At 50.9% G+C, this 15,750-nt stretch overlaps 1 protein-coding gene across 2 annotated transcripts; it reads right to left on the reverse strand.

The window, feature by feature from the left end:
* Positions 1-426: 426 nt before the first annotated feature.
* LOC122374014 (leucine-rich repeat and immunoglobulin-like domain-containing nogo receptor-interacting protein 3) lies at positions 427-13,049 on the reverse strand. Of its 2 annotated transcripts, none has more exons than XM_043352517.1 (4): positions 12,561-13,049; positions 7,002-8,675; positions 3,211-3,478; positions 427-2,183 (listed from the first exon to the last, which is right to left on the reverse strand). In XM_043352517.1, exons 1-4 carry the CDS (start codon positions 12,593-12,595, stop codon positions 1,326-1,328), a joined length of 2,835 nt encoding a protein of 944 aa, XP_043208452.1. In that variant the 5' UTR covers positions 12,596-13,049; the 3' UTR covers positions 427-1,325. The 2 variants fall into 2 exon arrangements, with proteins under 2 accessions (XP_043208452.1, XP_043208453.1); XM_043352518.1 differs by lacking the exon at positions 12,561-13,049 and adding an exon at positions 8,947-9,076.
* Positions 13,050-15,750: the final 2,701 nt, after the last annotated feature.

Genomic DNA, 15,750 nt, shown 5'->3' on the forward strand with positions numbered 1-15,750 from the left:
GAGTCGTTCGCCTCCCTGTGGTGTCTCCCACCTCTATCAGCATGCAATCAGTTCCCTTCCTCGCCAACCGGTGACTCACTGAGGCGAGGCAGTGAGATGAATTACTGTTGATAGGCGAGTTCTCTGGGTCCCTTTGATAAGATAGTGTATCATGTTTGCTCCTGTGACCCAGTCAGCGCAATGCTGCATGAAATCCGCCATGCAATGCCGGTTGTTGACAATAAAGTCTGCGAAATGAAGTGCTTGAAAGATAAGGTGCTTCCACCGACGCTCGATGAGTTCACAGTAGCACGAGAGCCGCTGTAGTTTTACTTTTGTGAGACTTTCAGCTCTAACTAAGGCTACAGGCAGCGTGGAATTCGACGAGTCGCATGTTGTGGATTGGTAATCTGAGTAAATCCTGCACAATTCATCACAAACAGCATCTCAATGCGGGAATAGGATATATATTTGCACTATCACAAGTACGCAGCTGGCATGAACTAGAATATACGCCGGCTGGCGGCGAAGACGAAGACAGCTGCGATCGTTCAACGTCCACACACCAGGCGGCCTGACAGTCCTGTCGCCGGTAAGCTCCTGCGCCGACATCAGGGCCCCACGCACATCCAACAGTTATTCGCTCGTCGTCAATATAAGTTAGAGAATAAATCGGCGCAGCGCACGCCGGCACATGCTAATACGATTGGTGCCCGTACTACCGTAACTGAGCACTGACAAGGGCTGGTCGACCGCCAGCGTTATATGACACATCACATACAGCATAATTGATGTCCGAGGCCCGGCCTGGGTCCGTCAACATAACTGAGCATATTTGCGTTCGTACGCCATCTGCACTTACAACACCACAACGAGCCTCGAACGCGCGCCCGAGCGGATATTCGAGAGCCCTCGAGAGCCGCGCACCGGTGCGCGCAACGACGGATGAGCGTAGACATCCACGCGAGGAGAGAGAAGTATAGTAACAGTCCGACGGGTTTGCATATCGCTCACTAGACTGCCGGTGGAGCCAACGCCACCAAACGTCGAACAGACACCGGTCCTGTCCCGGCCCGGGAACGCACAGAGAATAAAGACGCAAACTTGCACCGCGGCATCACCGGGGTTGTGTGGCTGCTAGAATCAGCCACTGGTGTTGCCGGGTTCAGTTCGGTACCATTGCCCGCTGGCGTTCTGACTAATATATGGTCGGGAGGGAGGGGGTGGCGACCGTAGCGGCTGTTTCCGCCGGCGCAGCGGACCCGTTATCACACAGTCGGTCGGCCCGGGCACGCTACCCGGGCACCGGGAATGTCCTTACTAGCTGCCGCCGTCTGCCGGCGCCCTCAGCACGAGCTCTCGGCCTGACCGTCGTCAGAGCTGGCGCGGCCCCTCTCCAGGACGACCACCTCCACCTCGCTGGGACATACGCCGTCACTGCGGACTGCGCGGACCCTCAGCGGCGCATCGGCGGCTCGCTCCCCCTCCACCGCCGCTGGCGCTGGCGCTGCCGCCGTCACCGCCGCTGCCGTCACCACCACCGGCGCGGCGGGAGGTGAGGCAGGCGGTGCCTCCGACCACTCATCGGCCGACTCAGACTCCGGCTCGGGGTCATGGCTCTCCAGGCGCAGCCTCTGGGCTCCGAGCGGCCGGGCGGCAGCCAGTAGCTGCTCTGCCGCTGCCCCGTCCGTCTCCCGAACTCCGCCCTGGCGGCGCCTCGCTCCCTCTCCCTGCTCCTCCTGCTCTCTCTCGGCCTCTAGACGGGCCGCCTCTCGGTCTGCCGCCTCCAGGGCCGGTGCCAGCGCCAGCAGCCGGCGCGTCAGCTCGGCACCGGCCACGGTCGGCAGCTCGGGCTCCTCTCCCTCCTCTGCTGTGGCATCCAACTGCTCACCGGGCGGGTAAAGATCCGCCATAGCCGCCAGCTGCTCCGCCGACCACTCCACATCGGCGTCACAGTAGAAATGTTGGTCACCAGGCAGCATCATGCTCTCGGTTCGCTGGCAGGTGCCGGTGCGACAGTTCTGCAGGTACAGGTCCGGCAGCGTCTCCAGCAGTTTGTTCAGCGTCTTCTGCTGGTACTTGTAGGTCTCGCGCAATCGCACGCGCTGGTGGGCGCTGAACTTGCGGATTCGGTTCCGCTGAAAGATGTAGTTCTCGTGGACACGGTTCATTTGGCCGAGAGAATAGTCGCGAACCCGGCGTACCTGGGGGGCGAGGACGCCGGTCAGGGTGCGAGGAGTAGCGACGCCTAGCGGCAGCTGGAAGAACCTCCAGCTGGGTCCAGCTGCGATACGGAAACTCCCATCCTGCAGGGCTAGAAACTGTAGGTCGACAACGTTCCAAAATGATGTCATTTTGGTGTTGGTTTACCTGGTTACTTTTATCTTTTACCATATTTGGAAAACACTGAGGCTTCCTTGATACCTACTGTTTGACAGGGAAAGCCACGAAGAGATATAATAGAGCAGCTATGCAACGGTATGCCAATAAATATGGAGTCCATGGAGTTTGTTGCAGAAACCTGGAAAGTGCTTCTGCAATTCAGCTTGCAAAGGCCTTGAAAATAATTGTTATAGAAAGACGAGGAAGACAGGCGATCGAGGCGAACCACTGTAGACACCGATACATACTGAAGCGAATCAACGTAATGGAATTGAAACTCGACTGAACTCGAACAGGGTGAGGTGAGATTATCTCACTGACGTTTTACCGGACATATAATAAGTAAGACATCATGCACAAAACTATCAAACAAAGGGAAAACCGTGATGATTCAAAGGCTTATAACGTTCACAATCACAACGATCAGCTGATTCGACGAAATCAGTTCCTGATTCCAACGAAGTTCCTGATTCGTTGAAATCAGGAACTTGTTTTGCTGAATATCACATACATCACAGTGCTAAGCCGCATTAGTGCAAGCAGCATGACCGTCATTGAACAGGAAGACACGGGTGAGCCGGCACTGAATCCCAGAACTGAGTCAGCTTCAAGGGAAATATTCCGAACTGCTACAAGTTACAGCTGTATGCCACTCAATCAGCAGTCAGCACACCGCATTGCAACCCATAAGACTCATCCGGTGCACGGCTCTTCAAAGCCATCTCTCTTAGACCTTCTCCTCATCTATCCCGAATTGTCTCCCATCACATATTCCCCTTTACGCACCGTCAAACCCCGTCCCTCACCTACCTTCTCCCCTCTCCCGCCCCTTCTCTCCCCATCACTCACCTGATCCAGGTACTGCTCCCTGAATCCCTCGATCTGCTGCGCGCCGTAGTCACGCATGTCGCTCACGTAGCGCGCCTGGCCCTTGTAGGTGTCGCGGATGCGCTCCACTTGCTGGTAGCAGCTGTCCTTGATGCCGGCCACCTGCTGATTGTAGCTCTCCCGCAGGCTGGCCAGCTGCAGGGCGCGCCACTGCTCCATCGAGTCCACCATGCCCTTGATTTTGGCCCGCGGCGGCAGCTCGTCAGTGCAGCAGATGCAGCAGCCGCACCTGGGGAGGCCGGGGAGAGGGAGGTTAGGTCACCGTCAGATGACGGGCAAGGTCAGGACAGGGACACCCGTCCGTCGTTTCCATCCTGACGACATTCCAATCCTTCTTCTCCATGCCGCAACCCTCGGTACGGGCTTTACAGGCAACTTTATCGCATGCGGGCTGCTCCCTTGGAGTGCACCGCAGCTCCCGAGGGAGTACACCCGTAGCCGGGTGCAGAGAGTACCTTGGGGCTGGGTGGCCTGTCCTTTTGGACGGGCTCAACCCCGGCGACTCTCTAGGGTGCCTGCCCAGACCAATGTCTCCCCCTAATTCCTATCATCCTCTCGGCTCTGAAATGGTCTTGTCAGACTGAAAGGGCCTAACCCAACAAAACAAACAGCACATGGATTATCAGAGCAGTCAACGTGCCGACTGAGAATCAAATATACGAGGCTTCATGTCAGGTCAATTCAGATTTTAGTTGCAGCTACAAGCTAAATGTCAGCAGTTCGACAGAGATATTCAAGTTATTTGATAACATCTGTCTTAGAGATGTCAATCGGATAACAACTTTTCGGTATACCGATACCAAACCGATACCAACTTGGTATTTGGCATTTCAAGGCGAATGCATTTGGTATTTTGTTGGTATCGTGAATCCTTACTTACAGGAGGCTGAGAAGGCTATGTAAAGGAGGCTGATATTTTGGTAAAAACTTGGTATTTTCCTCATATTCCCAAGTCGGGTCGGTTTCGGTATTTTTCCATGGGTATTGTTGGTATTTGGTTTGGTATCGGTATTACGATTTTCCGTAACTGACATCACTAATCTGTCTGTTATCAACACCTTTCCTCAGTAGCCACGATAAGCTTGTGCTGAGCGTAGACGCGGGAAAGAAGCGTAGGAGATAAGAAAAGCCCCTACGATTGTGCGACGAAACAAAACACTCAGCGTATCAAAAAGCTTAAAATTCCCGTGGTTTAGAAGGTAGCTTGCGGTTGTTACAGACTGCGCACCGAGGTAGACAGTGGTCGACAACAAATCACAGAAAACAAGAACTGCGATGCACAGCATTTGACGGGAGACAGGTTGCACAGTGAAAAAGAGCACCATCCGTGGAAAAAGCAAATACTGAGAACACAGCCGAAAGTCGGAACACCTCCTCCCAAACGTCGATAACGCGGGGTCCTGTACCGGCATAGCATATGTGTCCACAAGTGGAGGCAGGGTCCACAAGTGGAGTACAGAAGGGGTGGTCTCAGCTCGCCAGGACGACGACGGAATACAAATTGTACATGTTTCACTGGAACAATGCAACACCCGGTGCAGCTTTAATTTTTTAAATCTGTTGTAACCGTTTAATTTCTTTCCAGCTCTATTTCTACCGTTCCTTTTACCGGACACTTCAACAAACAGCTTATGGTTTAATTAAGCGGACACCATGAAGGCAACTTTAATTAAGTGAATAAAAGCGAACGTCAATGCCTTTAAATATTCATGAAACGCATCGAACGAGTGCGCAATGCGGATACCGCTCCGGCACTGCTGTCGCTCTAAGCACTGCCGGTACCGTCTAGTTGCCTGGGTGCTCGGACATGAGTCGGCCATCCGAAATCAATGGAACGATCACGCCACGCCGAGACCCGCCCGCTGACGAGGCGGGGGAGGACGGGGGGGGGGGGGGGGGCGCGACCAGGTCCGGCAGGGCACAACAAACCGGCGCCCAGCAGCGGGGGGCGTTCCGGCGCCCTCCGCCCGCCGCCGTGGGCCCGGTGCCACCGGCGGCCATCGATACAGCATGGGTCTCAGACAGGACGATGGGAAATAGCGCAGTGGTACTGTCAGTTGGTCGGCAGTCCGCACAGGAAGATGAGCAAAGTCAGAAAGGAAAGCAAGAGAAGCCATTTGGATAGACCAGGCATTAAGAGAAGCCCTGACAGTTAGATACAGTAGAAGGAGCACCACCATTTGGATAGGAGAAGAAGGGAAGTGCTGCCAGTGGGACAGCACCGGCAGAGGCGCAATGTTATTTGGACAGGGGGAGCCCCACCATTTCCCGTCAGGTGGATGGGGCGGCCACTGTGGTATGACAGGCCCGGGCAGGTGACTGAGTTGATGTCATCAGCCAGATAAAAATATCAGGGGAAATATAGAACCCTGACGTAAGCCAAACTCTAAACACGTGTTACGGAAACATAAATTACTAAATTCAGCTGGCATAAAATAGCACAAGGCGTAGGTGGCGGCAAAACCAACCGAGCCACGGTAAAAGACTCCACTTAAACCGACCGAACCACGTTATTCATGAAAAGCAAGTTGCAAAGCTCCACTTAGCGAAAGGCGTCCGGTCACTTTCACACCACCGACGGGGAGGTAAGGAGGGGAGCGGAAACCACCAAAAACTGGTACTGGCAAGGCCGCTCGGCCCATACTGCCACCCCGCAGCACGGTCCAAACGTCACAGTAGTTGAGCTATTCACAGCGTAGATCCCTTTCCCACGAGTCACGGCGTCGTTTACCATTGGTCTACGTCAGTTTCGCCGATAGTGGCCAGACAACGCCTAATGTTCTGTAGCTTCGGTCGCTCAATTACCGATTACCAATAGTCTGAAGGCGGGGCTATTTCTGGAAATAGCGCCTCCCTATTACAACAGTCTAGCTGAAAACACCTGGCGCAAATGTCTGCTGTCTTTAATTAGAGACCGTCTCCAGCGTCACCCGTCACTTATAAACGAAAATCGATCCTTCCAATGAGCTCAATCAAGCCGTTCGTATCTGTGAAGTCCACCTAGCAGGGTAGGTGCCCCCCCCCCCCCCCCCCCCACTGACGGATGCGGTAGGTGCCCTTGGGTCTGTACCCTAACTTATTGATCTACCCACTGCCGGTGGCGTGGGGCGCGAGCTGAAACGAATGCAAATGTGCCCAATGCACCGGCGTCGGCCGCTTTTAGCAAGGCAACGAGCCTGGTAGTCAAAACTTCTAACAACTAGGATACTAAAGCTAATAACAGCATATTTGAGTCTATCTAACGAGTTGGCATTCGACAAGAGGTTCCATTCGCCGAAATTGGTTTAGACTGACATATACAATGAACAAAAGGAAAACCGTTCGCCACGAACTCGCTAAGACAGCAATAAAAATCATAGAGAATGGATGCGGAAGGTTCAATTCAAATGCTTTGAAACTAAGGGCCCTAGAATGAATAGGTAGCTGTCATTCAGAAGGGGTTCTGCGCTTTCACTTAAATCGAAGAGAGCACCAGCATTTCACTGTGTTTCTCAGCTCGACTGTAACTCGCGAGTCCATGTAATATTCCTATGGCGTGTCTTGGTAAGTTTCGGGCGCCGATTCACGAAAGCCGTAGTTACGTAATACAAGATAATCGATAATTGATGACAGGTAGCATGGGGCTATGTACTATGTAGCAAGCTGACGACTGGGAGGTTTCCGTTCTCTCTACCCGACGAAACGACACAGCCCATTATTTCGGATAGGACACGGAACCCCACTCCACCCCTGGCGTCATTTTCGGTACTCACTTGTAGAAGATGTACAGGCCGAGTCTGACGACCAGCGCGAAGGTGATGGCTGTGACGCAGCCGGTGAGTGCCATCAGCAGCGCCATCATCTTCACATCATGCAGGCTGTTGACGCCCACTGTCAGGTAGACACCGCCGGCCGCCGAGCCGGCGTCGCCCTCCGCCAGACACACGTACCTCCCGCGGTGACGCTCTGCCACACCGCTGATCTGCAGCCTCCCGTCCGACAGCACGCGGTAGTGGTCGAGCTCGCGGTGTTCGTCGAGATGCGCCGTGTGTCGGTCGGGGTGGAGGCGGTCTCCGGCATCGTCCGCATCTTCGGGCACCCAGTGGAACACGTACCGCTGCGGCGTGATCCAGGTGAGCGCCGGCGCCGGGTGGCCCGCCGGCTGACACTCGAGGGTGGCCGTAGCGTTGTACGGCGCCCAGGCCTGGGTCTGGTGAACAGTCACAGAGACCGGCTCGCACAGCACGTGAGCCAGCCCGTCGGCCAGACGAGCCGTCGAGTCACCCATGCGGCACGTGAGGGGCGACAGCGGGTGCGCGCGGCTGTACCACTGCAGACTGCAGTCACAGCTGAAGTTGTTGTCGACCAGCTCGAGTGTGTCCAGAGTTGCTGTGGACAGACTGCGCGGCAGCTTCTCCAGAGCGTTCCCAGACAAGTCCACCACTTTCAGGCGATCCAGGTGGCTGAAAGTCGTGTGCTCTATCTCCGTCAGCATGCCGTTCGAGCTGATGTTGACCGTCTGAACGCCGAGGCTGAACTGCAGCAGGTTGCGTCCGACGTGCATCAGTCGCCCACAGTTTGTCAGAGTGAGAGCCCTCAGCCGACCGGGCAGTTCCACGTAAGAACGGTTCGCAACCGTAAACGAGTTGTTGCTGAGGTCCAGTTCGCTGCAGTTCAGCCCCGTGCCGAGAAACTCACTCAGGTAGTTCCCAGACAGATTTACATGCGTCAGATTCGTCGATGCGTTGAACGCGCCGCGCTCCACGTGCGATATGGCATTGGCCGAGAGGTCAAGATGCCGCAGCGAGCGCCAGTCACGGGTGTCCACCCGGCGCACGCTGGTCAGCTCGTTACCGGCCAGCACGAGCCTCTGCAGGGCCGGCAGACGGCGGAACCAGGCGCCGGGAGCGCGGCGCAGCCGGCACCCGCTCAGGTCCAGATCGCGCAGCCGCTCGGCGCCGAAAAATGCCTCCGAGTGTACGCCGCCGGCCAGCGGGTTTCCGGAGAGGTTGAGCCGCGCCAGGTGTGTGTTGTAGGTGAACTGGTGTCGGTGCAGACGCGTCAGCCGGTTACCAGAGAGGTCGAGCTCCTCCAGCCGGGGCAGCAGCGCCAGTCCGTGCGCCGGCAGCGCCGCCAGACCGCAGTCAGGGGCGGCCAGGTGTCGGAGTAGGTGCAGGCCGACCAGGCTGCGCTCGGCCAGCCGGAGGCGCGCGCAGTCGCGCAGCTGCAGCGTCTCCAGCAGAGAGGCGTTGGCGAACAGCCCGTTCGGCGGCGACCCGGCGGCACCGCGCACCTCCAGACGGGTGACGTTGGAGAGAGCCGCGGCGGCCGGCCAGCCGCGGCACAGCGCCGTGCCGACCGAGGGGCAGCTGCAGTCGACCGGGCAGCCGCCGGCGCCGGCCGCCGCCGCCGACAGCAGCAGCAGTAGCAGCAGCGGGGGCATCCTCCTGTGACAGGGGAACACATCGGTCATATCTCATCATTGTTAGACACTTCCCTGTCCCTGAACAAGAAGGCGATTTCAAAACATTGAGCTGTGAACGAGGAATTGGATATTACTTCTCGATTGTACGGACGCTAACTCGTACAAGTCGCACCACCACAATACCGGTTGACCCATACAAACCGTACTAAACGGATAGCGCCGGCCCACCCGAACAACCCTGTCGTACTGACGCTCGCCCGTCCACACCGCATCGTACAGTCATGTCTGCTGACCTTTGCAGCTGAGCCCTACTGACGCTGATCCGTCCACGCCCAACCGTACAAACGTTATCGCGACATCGTGCCAAACACCAATAAACACTGGTCGGCCGCTGAGCCCACGGTTTCGTGCGGCGGTACCGGCCGACTCTCCTTGACCAGCGCTCCGTAATGGCCGGCGACTAACGGCGGACACACACAAGAGTATTGGACCTTGAACCACCATGGGCTGATGCTGGGGGGGGGGGGGGGGAGGGGGATTATTGGGCGCAAAGGGAGAATGTTCCATGTATGTGACTGGGCAGTATGGTACACATGTCAAATACTGGCATGAAACTGGATGTGATGATATTGTAAGGAACATTGATAGTTGATGACACTTTCTCCATTGTATAGATGATAATTTAACTAAAATTCCTGCATAGCTCAAGTTTCTAAAAAGGGTGTGAATATTTTGATGACAATGGTATACCTAATAAAAGACATGTATCCAACTTATGATATATATGTGATATGATCATAAATACCATACAAACTCAACAATATGGACACACAAAACCTTTTATTTTACCTTTCATTTTCTTCACTGAAAAGCAATGCAATATTACAACTTCAAAGAAGGACTTTTGCATGAAAATGCAAAAAAGTGACAAAAGTGGGCTCATTGAATAAATTCCTACTTTATTTGTGCACCCAGGCATTAAGCAAGGGATAGATCAAAAACCTAGATTTAACCTTTGATACCATGATTTGGCTGTTGTGTGTTATCAGTATTTTCATGAAATTTTGGCAGTATGTGCAATAGACAGGTAATAATGCATTTTGGAACTAATGACTCAGCAATCAGTGGGTAGGTATGTGTCTCATTGTTGACTCTTCATGTTATGGCTAAATATTCAAGGTCTAAGTGATTACATTTGTCTTCATTTTTATCATGGAATATGCTATCACTTTTTACCATATATCAAAATGCAATGACCAAACTGAAACCAAATCAGCTAGGTACAGTCACTGTCCCACATATTATCTTGATCTGAAGTTCAACATTATTTAACAACAATGTGTAGAAATTCTGTTAGGCCACAATCTTTAATAAAGAAATTGAGGTTTTTTAGTAGATTTTGACTGCTAAAGCTGCTCAATACATTTTCATTACGGAGCGAGCGAAGCGAGCGGAGTCTTACGTAGAATAACGGAAATTTCTGAGTATGAGCGGCCGGCCGGCCGGCCGGCCGGCCGGCCGGCCGGCCGTGCGGACGCTTTTGCGAGGCTTATATCTCAGCAACCACTGGACCGATTTACACGCGGTAATTTTTGTAGGGTAGCTTCATTCCTTCTACCAAGTATTGGACTATTCCCGATGCATGTGGGTGACCCCTTATGCACGTGCCACGTGCAAAACGAAGAGGTGTCACTTTTGTAATTGTTGCAATATCTCGGTAACTACTTGGCCGATTGCGCTGAAACTTGGCATGTAGGTAGGCACCCACTAGGCACTGCATATCCATGTGCCAGAGTTGGGGTGCTGCTGCACGTGCGCACGTGCAGGGGTCGTTTCCAGATCTCGAGAACGGCTGGACCGATGGCGCTCAAATTTGGTACACGGTTAGGGACCAGTTAGTAGGGTGCCGTGCACAAGTCAGTTGGGACCCATTTAGCACGTGCGCACGTGCAGGGTGCCGCTCCCAGATCTCGAGAACGGCTGGGCCGATTGTGCTCAAATTTGGCACATCGCTAGAAACCGGTCAGTAGGGTGCCGTGCACAAGTCAGTTGGAGGTACCCCCTCGAAATTTCGCACGTGCAAGACTCACCCCCTCGCTCGCTCCGTTAGTCGCCCCAAAAGGCGCTATACTGGTTAGTATAAGCTTGATCTACAGATTAAACTGTACTTAAGAGGATAACTGTTGAAATGACTGATTACAGTGGCACTATAACAGATTATTGATGAAGTTTCCTATTGAAAACCTTCATTGAATAACCTTTATTTTATTCAGTTAAATAAACCTTTTTGTCTTGGTATGGTTAATCTCTTCAACACAATAAAATTATGTTAGATAGGCTACATATATAAGCAATGGATGAAAATCACCCAATACCCAGCCTAATAATCCGCCATATCCTTCAGTGCAAAGTGCTGTTGGTCATCCAACAGTGTGACATCACATCAAGCATCAGGGATTGTCAGATTCAGATTGCCCTACTAGACTTTGATGCCAAATGGTTGGGTGTAACCTTATTCTTACATGAAAAGTATTGCAAGTATTGATGTGCGGACTGTGGTGTCACTTTTCATGCTAAGAATTGGATATGTTCTTTCCCATTCCCTTCATGTTTTTATTTTGTCAATTTTTCAGTTTTTAGAGGGTGCAAAAAGTAGATAAAGCCTAATACACCTCTAGCAGCTCACACACGGACATAGCCAAGGGAGGGGGTCCGTGAGGGCCAAGGCCCCCTGAAGGTGAAAAGTAAAATTAAATTAAATAAAAAATAAAAATAAATAACAACAGCTGCACCACGCCCAAAAAATAGGGTAAATATTTACTTTACGTCCGCAAACCTTGTTTTAACAAGAAAAATTCACATTCTTACCTTATTTGATGTCCTGAATTCAGATATGATGTTGAAATGCGTCAAAAATGTAAAAAAAGATACCAAAAACCCACCCCGCACTGCATAAATACACCGAAGAAAAACCACGCCTGCGAAGAAAATGAAGCGTACAACGTTGCCCTTTTGAATAATAAATTATGTGGATATTCATTTGATTTTCGACGTTATGAAAATGACGTCATAAGCCAATGAAACATCAAAAAATGGTCACAACATAATCAAACCTTACCTAACCTGACCTACTGATGTTTGCCTACCGGGGGATAAGGAAAAAGTTACTTGCAGGAATAGATTGCAAGCAATGGTAAGTCAAATATTTTTAGGTTAAGTGGTTATGCATCAGGCTTCAGGCCTTCGGCCTGAAGCCAGATACACAACCACTTAACCTAAAAATATTTGACTTACCATTGCCTGTAATCTCTCCTAAGGCAGTGCCTTCGGCACTGCACTGCTTCGCCACGATTATTTTGACGTCACTTTCCTTACAATTTTGTATCATCTTTAAATTCGCTCATTCTTATGACGTCATTTTCCTTACAACTTCGTATCATTCGTAAATTCGCTCAACCTTGGACGGTCTTTTGACGCGCGCACTGTGCAGTTCCGGTCGGAGATGAGAGCTGGAGGTTGGCAGTGACGGTAAATACTAAATAGTGTGCTGTTGCTTTTAAATTCGTTTCTAGAAGGAATAAGTATCAGAAATGAAATCAGGAGATCTTAGAGTGTCTTGTGAATGGCTTTTATATATCCGTATCTTTTGCGGACCTAAAGTATATAAATACCAAAAATAGTGGGCAAAATCCGAGTTTTCCTTTTTTGGAGAGGGTACAACACTGGGCTGCAACCTGTGGCCCCTGCCGCCCCCTCCCTGAGCAAAATCATAGCTATGTGCCTGAGCTCACAAACAGTGTCAAGTATCAAAGCAAAATAAAAAACAATGCATCTAAGCATTGCAATTATTAGAACAGTGATGAGTGAAAGTAGGTAAAATGAATAAAACTAAAAAGTACAAACTTACCGTTTCTGGAGCAACAAACGGTAGTCTGTTTCCATTCTAAATTTTGACACTCACTAGTGTTTGGCAACACTGATTGCAAGTAAACCACACTAAATTTCAATTCAAGATCAAGATTCCATTGAATTGGAATGGGAATCAGAATGGAACAGCATTCCCTTTTACAGCACCAGAGCTGCCTGCTGACAAATTGAAATTTGTTTTACTTTTTATGTATCAGCAATATCCCTTACAACGCATGTATTGTCCTCGAAAAAACTATTCCACTTCCCAATCCATATGATGATGAAACACGCTATACTGATACGCTATATCAGCTATATCAAGGCTATATCGCTATATGACGCCGTATTGACACGATCGACAAATGATCGACGCAAGATCGACGACACGAATCATGGAATCATGGACGTTCGTATAATTGCATGCAGATTGATATCAATCTCGTACATGCAGATTCCGGACAATTTCAAATCGGCTCAAAATGGGCATATAGACCAAACAGGATACGCTGATCACGAATCCGAAGTCTGTTCCGCGGCACATATGAAACTTTTCCCGGAATTTCCGAATTCCGAATCTGCATGCGGATTCCGGACAATTTCAAATCGGCTCAAAATGGGCATATAGACCAAACAGGATACGCTGATCACGAATCCGAAGTCCGTTCCGCGGCACATATGAAACTTTTCCCGGAATTTCCGAATTCCGAATCTGCATGCGGATTCCGGACAATTTCAAATCGGCTCAAAATGGGAATATAGACCAAACAGGATACGCTGATCACGAATCCGAAGTCCGTTCCGCGGCACATATGAAACTTTCCCCGGAATTTCCGAATTCCGAATCTGCATGCGGATTCCGGACAATTTCAAATCGGCTCAAAATGGGCATATAGACCAAACAGGATACGCTGATCACGAATCCGAAGTCCGTTCCGCGGCACATATGAAACTTTTCCCGGAATTTCCGAATTCCGAATCTGCATGCGGATTCCGGACAATTTCAAATCGGCTCAAAATGGGCATATAGACCAAACAGGATACGCTGATCACGAATCCGAAGTCCGTTCCGCGGCACATATGAAACTTTTCCCGGAATTTCCGAATTCCGAATCTGCATGCGGATTCCGGACAATTTCAAATCGGCTCAAAATGGGCATATAGACCAAACAGGATACGCTGATCACGAATCCGAAGTCCGTTCCGCGGCACATATGAAACTTTTCCCGGAATTGACGAATTACGGATCGGCATGCAGATTCCGGACCCTTTCAAATCGCCTCAAAATCGGCATGTAGACCAAACAGGACACGCTGATCACGAATCCGAAGTCCGTTCCGCGGCACATATGAAACTTTTCCCGTAATTGACGAATTACGGATCTGCATGCAGATTCCGGACCCTTTCAAAACGGCTCAAAATGGGCATATAGACCAAACAGGATACGCTGATCACGAATCCGAAGTCCGTTCCGCGGCACATATGAAACTTTTCCCGGAATTTCCGAATTCCGAATCTGCATGCGGATTCCGGACAATTTCAAATCGGCTCAAAATGGGCATATAGACCAAACAGGATACGCTGATCACGAATCCGAAGTCCGTTCCGCGGCACATATGAAACTTTTCCCGGAATTTCCGACTTCCGAATCTGCATGCGGATTCCGGACAATTTCAAATCGGCTCAAAATGGGCATATAGACCAAACAGGATACGCTGATCACGAATCCGAAGTCCGTTCCGCGGCACATATGAAACTTTTCCCGGAATTTCCGAATTCCGAATCTGCATGCGGATTCCGGACAATTTCAAATCGGCTCAAAATGGGCATATAGACCAAACAGGATACGCTGATCACGAATCCGAAGTCCGTTCCGCGGCACATATGAAACTTTTCCCGGAATTTCCGAATTCCGAATCTGCATGCGGATTCCGGACAATTTCAAATCGGCTCAAAATGGGCATATAGACCAAACAGGATACGCTGATCACGAATCCGAAGTCTGTTCCGCGGCACATATGAAACTTTTCCCGGAATTTCCGAATTCCGAATCTGCATGCGGATTCCGGACAATTTCAAATCGGCTCAAAATGGGCATATAGACCAAACAGGATACGCTGATCACGAATCCGAAGTCCGTTCCGCGGCACATATGAAACTTTTCCCGGAATTTCCGAATTCCGAATCTGCATGCGGATTCCGGACAATTTCAAATCGGCTCAAAATGGGCATATAGACCAAACAGGATACGCTGATCACGAATCCGAAGTCCGTTCCAAGGCACATATGAAACTTTTCCCGGAATTTCCGAATTCCGAATCTGCATGCGGATTCCGGACAATTTCAAATCGGCTCAAAATGGGCATATAGACCAAACAGGATACGCTGATCACGAATCCGAAGTCTGTTCCGCGGCACATATGAAACTTTTCCCGGAATTTCCGAATTCCGAATCTGCATGCGGATTCCGGACAATTTCAAATCGGCTCAAAATGGGCATGTAGACCAAACAGGACAGGCTGATCACGAATCCGAAGTCCGTTCCGCGGCACATATGAAACTTTTCCCGTAATTGACGAATTACGGATCGGCATGCAGATTCCGGACCCTTTCAAATCGCCTCAAAATCGGCATGTAGACCAAACAGGACACGCTGATCACGAATCCGAAGTCCGTTCCGCGGCACATATGAAACTTTTCCCGTAATTGACGAATTACGGATCTGCATGCAGATTCCGGACCCTTTCAAATCGCCTCAAAATTGGCATGTAGACCAAACAGGACAGGCTGATCACGAATCCGAAGTCCGTTCCGAGGCACATATGAAACTTTTCCCGTAATTGACGAATTACGGATCGGCATGCAGATTCCGGACCCTTTCAAATCGCCTCAAAATCGGCATGTAGACCAAACAGGACACGCTGATCACGAATCCGAAGTCCGTTCCGCGGCACATATGAAACTTTTCCCGTAATTGACGAATTACGGATCGGCATGCAGATTCCGGACCCTTTCAAATCGCCTCAAAATCGGCATGAACGGACTTCGGATTCGTGATCAGCGTGTCCTGTTTGGTCTACATGCCGATTTTGAGGCGATTTGAAATTGTCCGGAATCCGCATGCAGATTCGGAATTCGGAAATTCCGGGAAAAGTTTAATATGTGCCGCGGAACGGACTTCGGATTCGTGA

This window comes from Amphibalanus amphitrite, unplaced genomic scaffold (assembly GCF_019059575.1).
Source record: "Amphibalanus amphitrite isolate SeventyFive unplaced genomic scaffold, NRLGWU_Aamphi_draft 001587F_arrow, whole genome shotgun sequence".
Taxonomy (NCBI): domain Eukaryota; kingdom Metazoa; phylum Arthropoda; class Thecostraca; order Balanomorpha; family Balanidae; genus Amphibalanus; species Amphibalanus amphitrite.

Excerpts from the sequence above, each read along its gene's own strand:
- LOC122374014 (XM_043352517.1), bottom strand. The coding sequence starts at position 12,595 with ATGGAAACAGACTACCGTTTGTTGCTCCAGAAACG. Across the intron at positions 3,479-7,001 it reads GGCCTGTACATCTTCTACAA|GTGCGGCTGCTGCATCTGCT; the intron begins GTGAGTACCGAA and ends CGGCCTCCCCAG. Across the intron at positions 2,184-3,210 it reads GGGAGCAGTACCTGGATCAG|GTACGCCGGGTTCGCGACTA; the intron begins GTGAGTGATGGG and ends CTCGCCCCCCAG.